This window comes from Lasioglossum baleicum, chromosome 9, assembly GCF_051020765.1.
Source record: "Lasioglossum baleicum chromosome 9, iyLasBale1, whole genome shotgun sequence".
In the NCBI taxonomy this organism is placed as follows: domain Eukaryota; kingdom Metazoa; phylum Arthropoda; class Insecta; order Hymenoptera; family Halictidae; genus Lasioglossum; species Lasioglossum baleicum.
Window position 1 is genome coordinate 9,783,890 of NC_134937.1, and position 10,558 is coordinate 9,794,447.

The 10,558-nt window shown below is 39.5% G+C and overlaps 2 protein-coding genes and 1 non-coding gene across 3 annotated transcripts; 1 reads left to right on the top strand and 2 right to left on the bottom strand.

Annotated features, from left to right (window-relative positions):
* Positions 1 to 5,690: 5,690 nt before the first annotated feature.
* On the top strand, positions 5,691 to 5,810 carry LOC143212476 (5S ribosomal RNA). Its single transcript, XR_013009701.1, has one exon. It is a non-coding gene; the product is annotated as a 5S ribosomal RNA (ribosomal RNA).
* Positions 5,811 to 5,920: 110 nt separating this feature from the next.
* Mrpl33 (mitochondrial ribosomal protein L33) lies at positions 5,921 to 6,732 on the bottom strand. Its single transcript, XM_076431265.1, has 3 exons — positions 6,580 to 6,732; positions 6,227 to 6,330; positions 5,921 to 6,045 (listed from the first exon to the last, which is right to left on the bottom strand). The coding sequence occupies exons 1-3, from the start codon at positions 6,618 to 6,620 to the stop codon at positions 5,996 to 5,998; spliced, it is 195 nt and encodes a 64-aa protein (XP_076287380.1). The 5' UTR covers positions 6,621 to 6,732; the 3' UTR covers positions 5,921 to 5,995.
* Positions 6,733 to 6,865: 133 nt separating this feature from the next.
* On the bottom strand, positions 6,866 to 10,334 carry Dup (chromatin licensing and DNA replication factor double parked). Its single transcript, XM_076431252.1, has 6 exons — positions 9,350 to 10,334; positions 9,025 to 9,277; positions 8,606 to 8,942; positions 8,345 to 8,527; positions 8,028 to 8,272; positions 6,866 to 7,717 (listed from the first exon to the last, which is right to left on the bottom strand). Exons 1-6 carry the CDS (start codon positions 10,135 to 10,137, stop codon positions 7,349 to 7,351), a joined length of 2,175 nt encoding a protein of 724 aa, XP_076287367.1. The 5' UTR covers positions 10,138 to 10,334; the 3' UTR covers positions 6,866 to 7,348.
* Positions 10,335 to 10,558: the final 224 nt, after the last annotated feature.

The following is a 10,558-nucleotide window of genomic DNA, read 5'->3' on the forward strand; positions in this document are numbered from 1 at the left end:
CGTTCGACAGAATCGTTCGCGCTCGAGAATTCTATCTTCTCTCCCCTCCACTCGCCCCTTAATCCTCGTCGTTTTTGTAATGTAGATGTATGCAGAGAAGCCCGAACGCCGAAACTGTTCGTGACAGTCTTGTTTCTTTTAATCGGCCCGAGACCGCTTATTAACATTGGGAAAATTCGTTTAATTTTCTCTCCGCGAAGTCGGTGTAATTTATTCGATGAAACGATACCCGAAAAGTTCAGATTTATCATCGAACAAAATGAAACTGTACTACTTCTTTTAATCATTTTAACAAAGTCGACGAATCGTTCTTGATTTCAACTTCTGTGGACTGGGACGAGTTACTGCTCTTTTTTCAGCAAAATAGAAAAAAATGAGAGAGGAAAAAATCATATCTCATAATACGTCCTAACTTCCTATGACCTTATTTTTTAGGTGCAGCAACAAAAAGCTTGGGTTGCATTAAAGAATAAAGTTCAATTGCGCCTGGCGTGTGTATCGGTGCATCCACATAATAAAATGAGGTCCTAGGAAGTGATCAGAGGACAGTTGCATCGCTCATCCCGAGTCACATGCCACTTCCGCGTCCTTCCTGTGAATAAAATAATATTCCGCTTCTCCTGGGAAACATATTTCTCGTGGCCGAGGGTGGCGCATAATTTATCCCGCTGTCAGAAAATTGAAAACACCAGAAATATATATTTTCTAGTTGGAACCCGTTCGCTGGAGCTGCCTGTACATCTCCGGCTCTCATATATTTTATTTCATACAAATTTCCGAACTGGAACTTTTACTCAAACTTTATTTCCACCATTCATATTCACATTGTTTACCGCCATTGCGCGCGGCCCGAGCTCCGTCCCCCGAATCGCGGCATCGGCAAAACGAGGAAAGCAGAAAAATGAAGGATAGTTGTGGTGTATATGTATATATTTACGTACACATGCATGCACTCACACGTACATGTATATACACAGCGTCAACCGAGCCCGGTGAATTGAATTCGTTAATTCTCCGGAGCGGTTTCGATTACCGTCGAGAAGCTGCGCCCTTTTTATTCCGATTTTAATTTTCCTCCGTCGAATCGGCTCGAATCGGCGGGTATACGCGATTGATATAACGTTTTAACATCGTTTTAATTGATCCGTCCATTCACGTGGATTCGAAGCGATCGGGATATTGTCGGGAGGAGGGGGGAGAGGGAATCGGAGGTGGAGGGAGGGAGGTCCGTGATTGAGAATTGCGCGTTTCGAATACGCGAAAGAATACCGTGGAATTCTGTGGCGGCCGGTGTGCGTGTAGGTGATGTAGGTATCACTTATCCGAGAGCGGGGCGATACCAGCCATTTTCAATTTATTTCAAGAGCCTTTTCGTGGCGGAGAAAAGAAGGGTGACTACCGCCGACTACCACCAGAGAGATAGATACCTATACAACGACCAATCGTGCTCTTCCCACCACCTTCGTCGGCGACCGCGACCAATAACTGTATCCCGAATACGATGTTAAAGCACGGAACCTCCACTATCCGAATGGAACGAGGCATTAATTAAAATCGTCGCATTAATGGTAATTACTCTCCTGCATAATGTTTGGACAACGGATCTTTACGCAAAATAAAAATGTTGTGTGGGAATCACAACAAACTCGAATGAAATATAAATTGATTTCCTTTCTTAATATGTTTAATAGGTTGAAAATGACGATTTTAATGATTTTACTGTCTTAAGCCTTTGCACTCGGAGATATTTTAACTCGAAAATTAAACATTTTTTCCGACCTAGAGTAATTCCATTCTATATGTATTATTATATTATTTATTTAATGCTTTAAACCCCAAGTATGGTTTACATAGCATATACAATACATAAACATATTAACATATTACATAACAGCTCTTTTAATAATACATAATAGCACTTCTTAACTTAACTTAACTTACAACTAGTTTATATAGTTTCTACTTGGTTACATTAATTGAACGAGATTAGATCTTAATTGCACATCGCTTAACACAATCGAAGATAATTGACAGGCCTTTAATATTTGGGCCATTCCATTCTATGTATATCATTTTTTGTTCATCTTTATCATTCTTTGTGCACCTCATATAATACTTAAATGTTTAGTCATTGATTCGAGATACCAACATATTTAATAATCTAAACAATATTTCGCCAAGGGTTAAATTACACCTTCTCATTTTTGCCATAAATGCATCAAACGCGCTGTCTAATAAATGTCCGATGCAATTTGCGTATACATTGATTCTACCGATTGCCACAAGCAGAATTAGATGCGAATTACATAGGTAATCGAATGAAGAAATATCGGTGTACAATTTTTACCGATTTTTTTCACGCAGATCCGCCCTTTTTCAGGCTTTTTCATACAGCTTCGAAACGCTCTGTATACTACCCTCCACCAGTACTTCGTATATGTATAGTTAATACTCGCTTCCCGATAACATATTACGGAATAACGGTCGAGTATCTGCGGGCTTGGAAATCATTTCAAACGACCGTTTAAAAACCTTCTGATATTTTTGCCTCGTTAATTTCTTCCACGAACGTGCTCTTAAAAAATACACAGAGAATATATGCTCGCAAAATTAAACCCGTACGAAGTGTGTATAGACGGCGTTGAGTACGAGGGAAAAAAGTGCGGGACGAGAGCTATTTTCAAAAAAAAAAGGAGAAGCTGGGGAACATTTTACTTCGTATTTGGGGGAAACATGAAATAATAAACAATAAATCTCTTCCTCTGGTCGGATTTTATTTTGTCAAGCTTATATGTATAAGTCAGATTACAACTTCAAAAAATCTGCTTTCTTCTAACACGATAAAAATGTAACAAAAAGTTCTACAAAGTTTTTTTAGAAAAAATGCTGAACAATTGATAATTTCTATGAGAATCAAAGAGAGATTGACGAGCGTTGAACTTGAGGCTACGGCTGTTTCCAGGTGCGTGCGGCAAAAATAGTGGTTTCGTACGCATAAAACGCGAATATAACAAACACGGTGAGAGGGTGGTGGGAGCCAACGAGGAAGCGAGAGAGGGCGTTGCGGCCGCAGAATTATTGAACCCCATTGCAAATGTGAGAGAACAGTCAGGGAACGGAGAGAGGGAAGGCGCTAGGTAACGTGGGAGGTGGATGGGAGCGAGAGAGTTGTAAAAATAACGCAGTTAATTAGCAGCAAACCACTTTAGCGAGCTCGAGCCCAGTGCACACACTGTAATAAGCAAAGAACAACTCACGGGCGAAAAACGCCCTCGAACGCGAGGCAACTGAAACGCGCCAAGGCCCAGACGAGTCTCTTTTTCCCTCTGTCTCTCTCTCTCTCTCTTTCCTCTCTTCGTCCCTCGTCTCCTCCTTTTCGTTTCTGTTTTGCTTTTCTCCTCGTTCCTTCTTTCAACTACACGGCTCCTCCCCATCACTCCGACTCGCTCTTTCGTTGCGTACTGTTTCCTCCTTTGCCGGTCGGCTCAACCGAGTCGACCATAAACAACGGACGTTTTAACAATTTCGCTGTTGCACGCCGCTTCGAAACTCATTGTGCCGCGAAAAACAACCCCGCTCTCACTCTCTCGCCGCTCGAAGGCCCGTTTGTTTCGCGATTTACCGTCTCAGCCCGCGCAGAATTAATTTCGCATCCCCTCCCCTCTTCTCGACGGCTCTTTTTTTTGTAAACCTCGGGGATGGTTGATGCGGAGTACTTTAATTGCCTGCTGACCGTTTACGTGGAATTCAGAAATACGGTAATGTTAACACGCCGGGATCATGGTGACTCCGCACAATAGTCCCGTTGGCGCGCCTTTCTACGCAACGTTGAAAAAAGCAAACTGGCTTGCAGAACCAGAGTTTTTCTATCATTCATAATTTTTCCCAAGAAGAAATAACGTGTAACTGTATCGAATTCTCCGTTTAGTCTTACATTTGACAATTTCTGTTAGGATTTTTGCGGAGTTCAGCGGCAAATTTTCAATTTCAAGCGAACAGAACAGCGGCAATTAAATTCGGAGCCACTCGAATTAAAGGGCGAAGGTCACGGGACCGTTCGCGACGGACAAAGGCGAGGAAAAAGTTTTCCTTGAGAGAAAGAAACGCGAGAAGCGTGGATGTCAGAAGCTGTCACACGCACAATCGCGAAAGATAGAAACGATTCGCACTTGGGAGGAGAGGGGAACCCCTTTGCATCCCTTGCGATCCCCTTTCTGGCCACCGACAATGGTCCGCAGGGAGAAATTGAATTGGCAACATCAGTAAACGACGCCCGGAGTTCCCGCAGCACCCCCGAAAAGGAGCGAGGAACGTGAAGGAGCGGGACGAAAGTGAGCACTTGGAAGGGGTTGCTGGCGGAAGAGGGAAAGAGACGGTGAACAGGGACGCGTTTCACGCCTCGTGGATTTCAAACCGTTTGAAATCCAGGTGGAAATAATACAACTTTGCGTTCCTTGTTAAAGATCAAAGGGAACTTACCCCAATCTCGATTTCGACGGTCCTGCGAGTTTCTCTTTCTCCGTTTCTCCCGTTCCTTTCGATACATACAGCCACGGGTAAGACGCTTGATATCCGTGGGCTCTATTCAAAACCATTTACGATGGCATCGCATTGTTTTTCCCCGGTACAACCCCGGCTCCTCTATTGTCTCGATTGCGTGGATACGCGGCTCTATTTCTTTCTTTCCTTTTTGTTTCACGTATGTATGTAATCGCGCATACAATTTCAATCGCAAGCTTGAACCCGTGATCTTCAATCAACATTTCATTTCGACACGCTAGGGCTCAAAATCATTAGCATTGTGCTATGTGATACTCGGGTGATTGCCGCTGTGGCACGGATAATACATGACCTAATTGCAACGGCAATGGAACTACAACTAAACATGGTAGATTGCACATTTTTTTATGTCTAGTATAAATCATACTAATCTGCAATTACGCGAGAAGACTACCATAGAGACTGGCAGATGTTGGAGTAACAACCGAGTAGGGCCTCGAGATTTTCTATTATAGTATTTCGAAGGGAGAACTTCATGTATAAGTACTGTCCAGAGAAAGAATGTAAACTAGCGGGACGGGAACGGGGAAAGAAGCCCGACCATTCAGATTGCCTTTGCGTTCCTCTAGCCCCGTTCCCGTCCCGCTAGTTTACACTCTTTCTCTGGATAGTACTGTACAATGACCTTACTAAAGATCAAACTTCTTTCTTCGCCATGTAACACTCGGGATATTGCCGCTATGGCGGGGATAATACATGACCTAATTGCAACGGCAATGGAACTACACCTAAACAAGGGAGACTGCACATTTTTTTATCTGAAATTATCAGAGAAGACTAACAGCATAGAGAATGACAGATTTTGGAGTAACAATCAAGTAGAGCCTCGAGATATTTTAGTGTTTAGAAAGAGAACTTGACGAACTGTAAAATGTTCTCTTACTAAAAATTTAATTTAGATCACACTTCTTTGAGTTGGAACTATACTAAAAGAACCAGCGGCCATTTCCGAGCCGGTAAATGAAGCATATTGAGTATATGTAATTCGAACAGTGTTTATTTAACTATCCCATAATCCAATAGAAAATATCACTGAATGGGGAATCGATGGATTTTGGAATAACAAAGAATTAGAATCTCGCAGTATTTTAACAATGCTCGATATCATTCAGTTCCGAATTTCTTCATTCGCCAACGGCCATTTCACGTTGCAAAAAACCGATTCTCGTCCGATCATCGAAGTTAAACAGCGTTGAGCGTGGTCAGTACTTGGATGGGTGACCGCCTGGGAACACCGCGTGCTGTTGGCTCTTTTTTTATTTTTTATTATTAAATCAGATTTTTAATTTTGCTTCTATCAATGGAAAACGACAGGAAATAGTAACGGAAAGGAAATCAATATTTCGCTTGATACTAATGGTTTACTTATTATCACATACTTTTATTTTCGATTGAATATCCAGTGTAGTAGAACATACATACAGCAAATTGGAACTTATATACTTTTAATTTTCCTGATTTCCCTGTATAACACTGTAGTGTTCACTGAAAAGAAACAATTTGTTAGTTAAGTACTACTATATAATGCTGGACAAAATTTATCAATCAAGCGTGTGCAACTTAGAGTTGTACAAATTCAAAATCTAAGACATTAATCATAAAATTTTCACGTTAGAATTCTTGTTTTTAGAATACATTTAATAATGTGAATATTTTAGCAACTTACCATAGGGATCAAAACGTTCTTCTTCCATTTTGTCATCTGCCCTTGCTCTCCTTACCACATACTTGTGTCCACTTGCTACACTTTCTAACAACACTAAAACGTATCTAATAAAATATGAAAAAGTAAATAAGAAATATGTACACAACTATTATACACATGTATTGAGTACTTAATATAAATATATATTAACATGTAATAGGTCAATTAAAAAATTTTATTCAATAATCTGATCTCTTTGATTAACATTTTAAGCTCGGCAATAAACAATTGATGGCTCGAAACATTTTTATTCAATGTAAACGAACTTACCACTTACAATTAAAATTATTTCATTAATGTTGACTTATACTTACTTGCTTTTAACCTTTTTACATAATACACTTGTTATAAACATGATTTACTATTTTATTCATATAAAGTTCAGCATTTACACGCGGAACTATTTTTCAATTGCGTACAACAAACAGTCGAGAGAGGTTAGAAGATTTTCGAGGTTAGGAAACAAGAAGAAGCGATGATAAGGTAGAAATCTCTTTTACCATTAATTGAATAGAGAATTTACTATTCACTAAATATTTATTTTTAATAGTAAATATATATTATCATTGTTTGGCTATATAAATAATAGAAAAGTATTGGTACTTTTTCATTAATTTTTATTGACAAAGAATGAATAAATTTTAAATGTATAGTACTTGAAACAGAAACCAGTTCCTAACGAAGTTTTAACATTGAATTTGAACAATTATAATGTGGTGAAATAAGTATATATTTGTTTGGACATTTTTTGTTTAAAGTGGTGTTCATTGTAAATTAGATATAAATTCTTATGTGTACTTTTGTACACGTTATACATTGCAAAATATTGCTTAGTAGTACTACATGATAATTGTACTTATAGTTACGAGCTGCATAAGAAGAAATACCGTATTGTGCATACAAATGAAATTGAAACTACATTTATTCCCTTAAATCAAAATTGAACTACTGTGTCAAATAAAATTCATTATATAAGTGCAACGAAGGACTTAGGAATAATTGTAATCATGATTAGTAATAACTCTCACATGTAAATCATAAATTCAAAAATTAAATGAATTATTTGATAGCATGCAATCGATATCATTTAGATGTTACTTTATTATTCGCCAAAATTTCAAGTCTTTTCACGACTTTCCCAAGGTCAACTTCTTTTTGCAACTTCAGGTGATCTACTTTTCTCACGTTGTGTATACTAGTCCACATAGGTAGTAATTTACATAGTAAACGTATGTGTTCTTCCAATTCGTTGGGGGTTAATTTCGCTTTGAAGGAATTCTCCAGTTTCCCAATCACGAATTCCATAGTCAGAACCCCTTTCTTCTCGGCGACAAAAATGTTACGTAAGATTTTGCTCAATTCCGGAAGTCTTGAATACATGGTAGCTTCTTTGTCAGCGTTTGGCGTACGAGTCATCGCTTCCAATGCTTTGGCTGCTTGTTTTGCTCGCACCTACCATACAGAACACAAATGAAAAGCGAAACATTAGTTACTGTATTCAAATAAGTTTCACTGGGAATAATTTGTAGGGGTGTGCAGGTACCCGAAGAGCCTCGGGCCGGGTAAATTAGTGATACTCAGGTACCTGAAAATCTGAAGTTCGGGTCTCCGAATAATAAAGTTTTCGGGTTCCCGACCTGACCGTATTTCGGCTTCAGGTATCAGAAATTTCCGGGTCCCAATCCGAACTCGGGGAAAATATCTGAACCCGAATTTCCGGGTTTCCGCTCACCCCTATTAATTTGTTATATGAAACTTGTACCTTCTCTAGAAGAGACTTTGGTATGCCTTTAAACGCTGAACTAATGAAACTAGTTTGTGTCGTAGGGGTAGCAGGTGGTGTATCCACAACGGAAATATTAACTTTCCGCATGCCATCTTCAGTTTGTGTTGAACTATCCGTCTCCTCTCTTTCTGGAGACGCCTTTGACGTCATCTTCGCTTCAGCTAATCGCTGTAACGCTTTTTCCATACGTGTACCGCAGCTGAACAGTGATTTCGCTTTATCTGAAACGTTATTAGAATGATTTAATAACTGATAATTAGTTAATGGTAGTTAGTGGTAAGTGCTAATTTTACCGAGAACATCCTTTGCAGTTGACATTTTTTCTACATTCGGTGGCTGAGGCAATTCAGATTGCTCAATTGGTTTGCAACTCTCGACGCTGAACTCAGGATGCCAACGTACAATCTTCTCCTTCGGCACACGCATTGGTGTTTCCAAACTGAGCAAGAATTTCTCGTGCTCGTCCTTCACCTTATCTACAGTTTGAATGTAAACAGTTTAATGCAAAACATGACTAAAATCAAACTTTGATATTTATCTCGAATTGTCATTACTAAGCAGAACATTGTAGAACTTTCGTCGTCTATCCAGCAATACTTTTGGTCCCATGCTAACTTGAGAAGCTGTTTTCAAGACATCATCCGCATCTGGTGTGTTTCTTCCATTCTTGTCTTCTACAATAGGAATGAAAACAAGCTCGTATTTATCTTGTTTGGATGTAGAACCGAATGTACGATATTTCTCCTGATGGTATTCGTATGCATCTGGGTACATTGTCTTAATTTGTGCCACGTGTTCTAGTGTAAAATTTTTACGCAACAATTCCTGAACTGCAGGCTTCAACTTTTTGAAAGTGATTGTTTCTTTGCGATTGAAGAGCATTGCAGATACCTGTAAAACGAAATACATTCTTTGTGTAAAATAAAGGCCGATTCCAATCATGTAATATTACTCGTTTTAGATAGATACGCACTGTATCCACGCATCTAAATACTTCTGCCAAAAATCTATAATTATACGGCAATGGCAAAGCGGGTGTACCACTTTCAGCTAAAGACAGATGCTGTTGATAAGCCGGCGCTTTTGTTGGACTGCCCTTCACTGGACTGGGAGTCGATTCTTTAGGTTCGAACAGAATTCGTTTCTGGGGACTGGAAGCTTTCAGTTCCCTATTCTTCATCGGGCTTAATCCTGCCTTACTTGGTGATTTGTATGTTTTCTGTGGGCTGTAAAGTACAAAAAGAAACACAATTAACACATCGATGAATTATCTATCGTAACTATCGTAAATATTTTACCTGACTGGTATTTCCAGTTGAATCTTCTCAAATTTCTGTATCTGTGGTTTCTTCGTTTCATTCTGTTTTTGTATTTTCTCCAACTTCTGTTCGCAATTCTTAAACCTTGCAATAGAAGCTTTCAGTTCTGCGAGTCTGGACGATTTGTTAATTTTGTTTTTTATATCAGTTATAGATAACTCCTGTTTGGCCAGCATGTTCATATTTAAACTCTTCTTTGGTGTAGTACAGTTAATCACGGACTGCTCGTTTGAGTTGTTCGTACATAGATTCTCTGTAGCAGGGTTATTCTTTTTCGGTGTTGCCGGAGGTTTCTTCTTCGGACTACAAGACCCTTTTTTCTGAAACTTTACCCTGTTCACATTCAGCTCTTCGGAGACCTTCTGGAAGCTCTCTCGAATATCTGGCTGACCGTCTTGTCCAGATAGCTTTCTAGAGCGTAGGACTCTGGGTCGAGGATTGCTTTTAGGTGTTTTCTGTGCATTTGATTTCGGAGAATCGAATTGTATGTTACGAACTGCAGAATTCGGTTTCATGGTGCGATTTGTTATTATTTCTTTTTCTGAGACGAGAATCACTTTCGGACTCGCTCCCATTTTCTCTTCGTCGATTGGAGTCAGTGACCCGGAAGACTCGAAAATATCTTTGTTTTGTGAATTCTGATTCTGGCTACTCACCAACCTCGCTTGATCTCGTTCGAGAAGCAATACCTTAGCTTTGTTCCGCATATCGTCCGTTGCTTGTCGTTTTCGCGTATTAAAATACGCCGTTACTGACGGCTGAGACATGGTTTTTATATACGAATATATACCTGCGGAAGCCACCCGTTCAAATTTTCAAAATGTCCAACACTCTGTTTACGGACTTCTGTACCCTGAGATAATGCTCGCTGATTTCTTTGGCTGATAACGCCTATCCGAAGCCCGCCTTTTTGATCGGTTTAGGCGCCAAACGAAAAAGAACAGCTGCTGCTGCAGTGTCCGTAAGAAAACGCGCGTTATTTAAATTCTTCAAACGATTAACGTATTTGATGCTGTCGTTTTATGTATTGTAAATATGTACTGCGGATCATTTACAGCTCAGATTGAAGAATAATTCATATATAAGAATAATTCACATAATAACAAATTCATTTACAGCAAGAAACGGTAAGAATGATCGACCAATCACGAATTCCTCTGAAATGCTCGAACAGAATGCAATTGGACG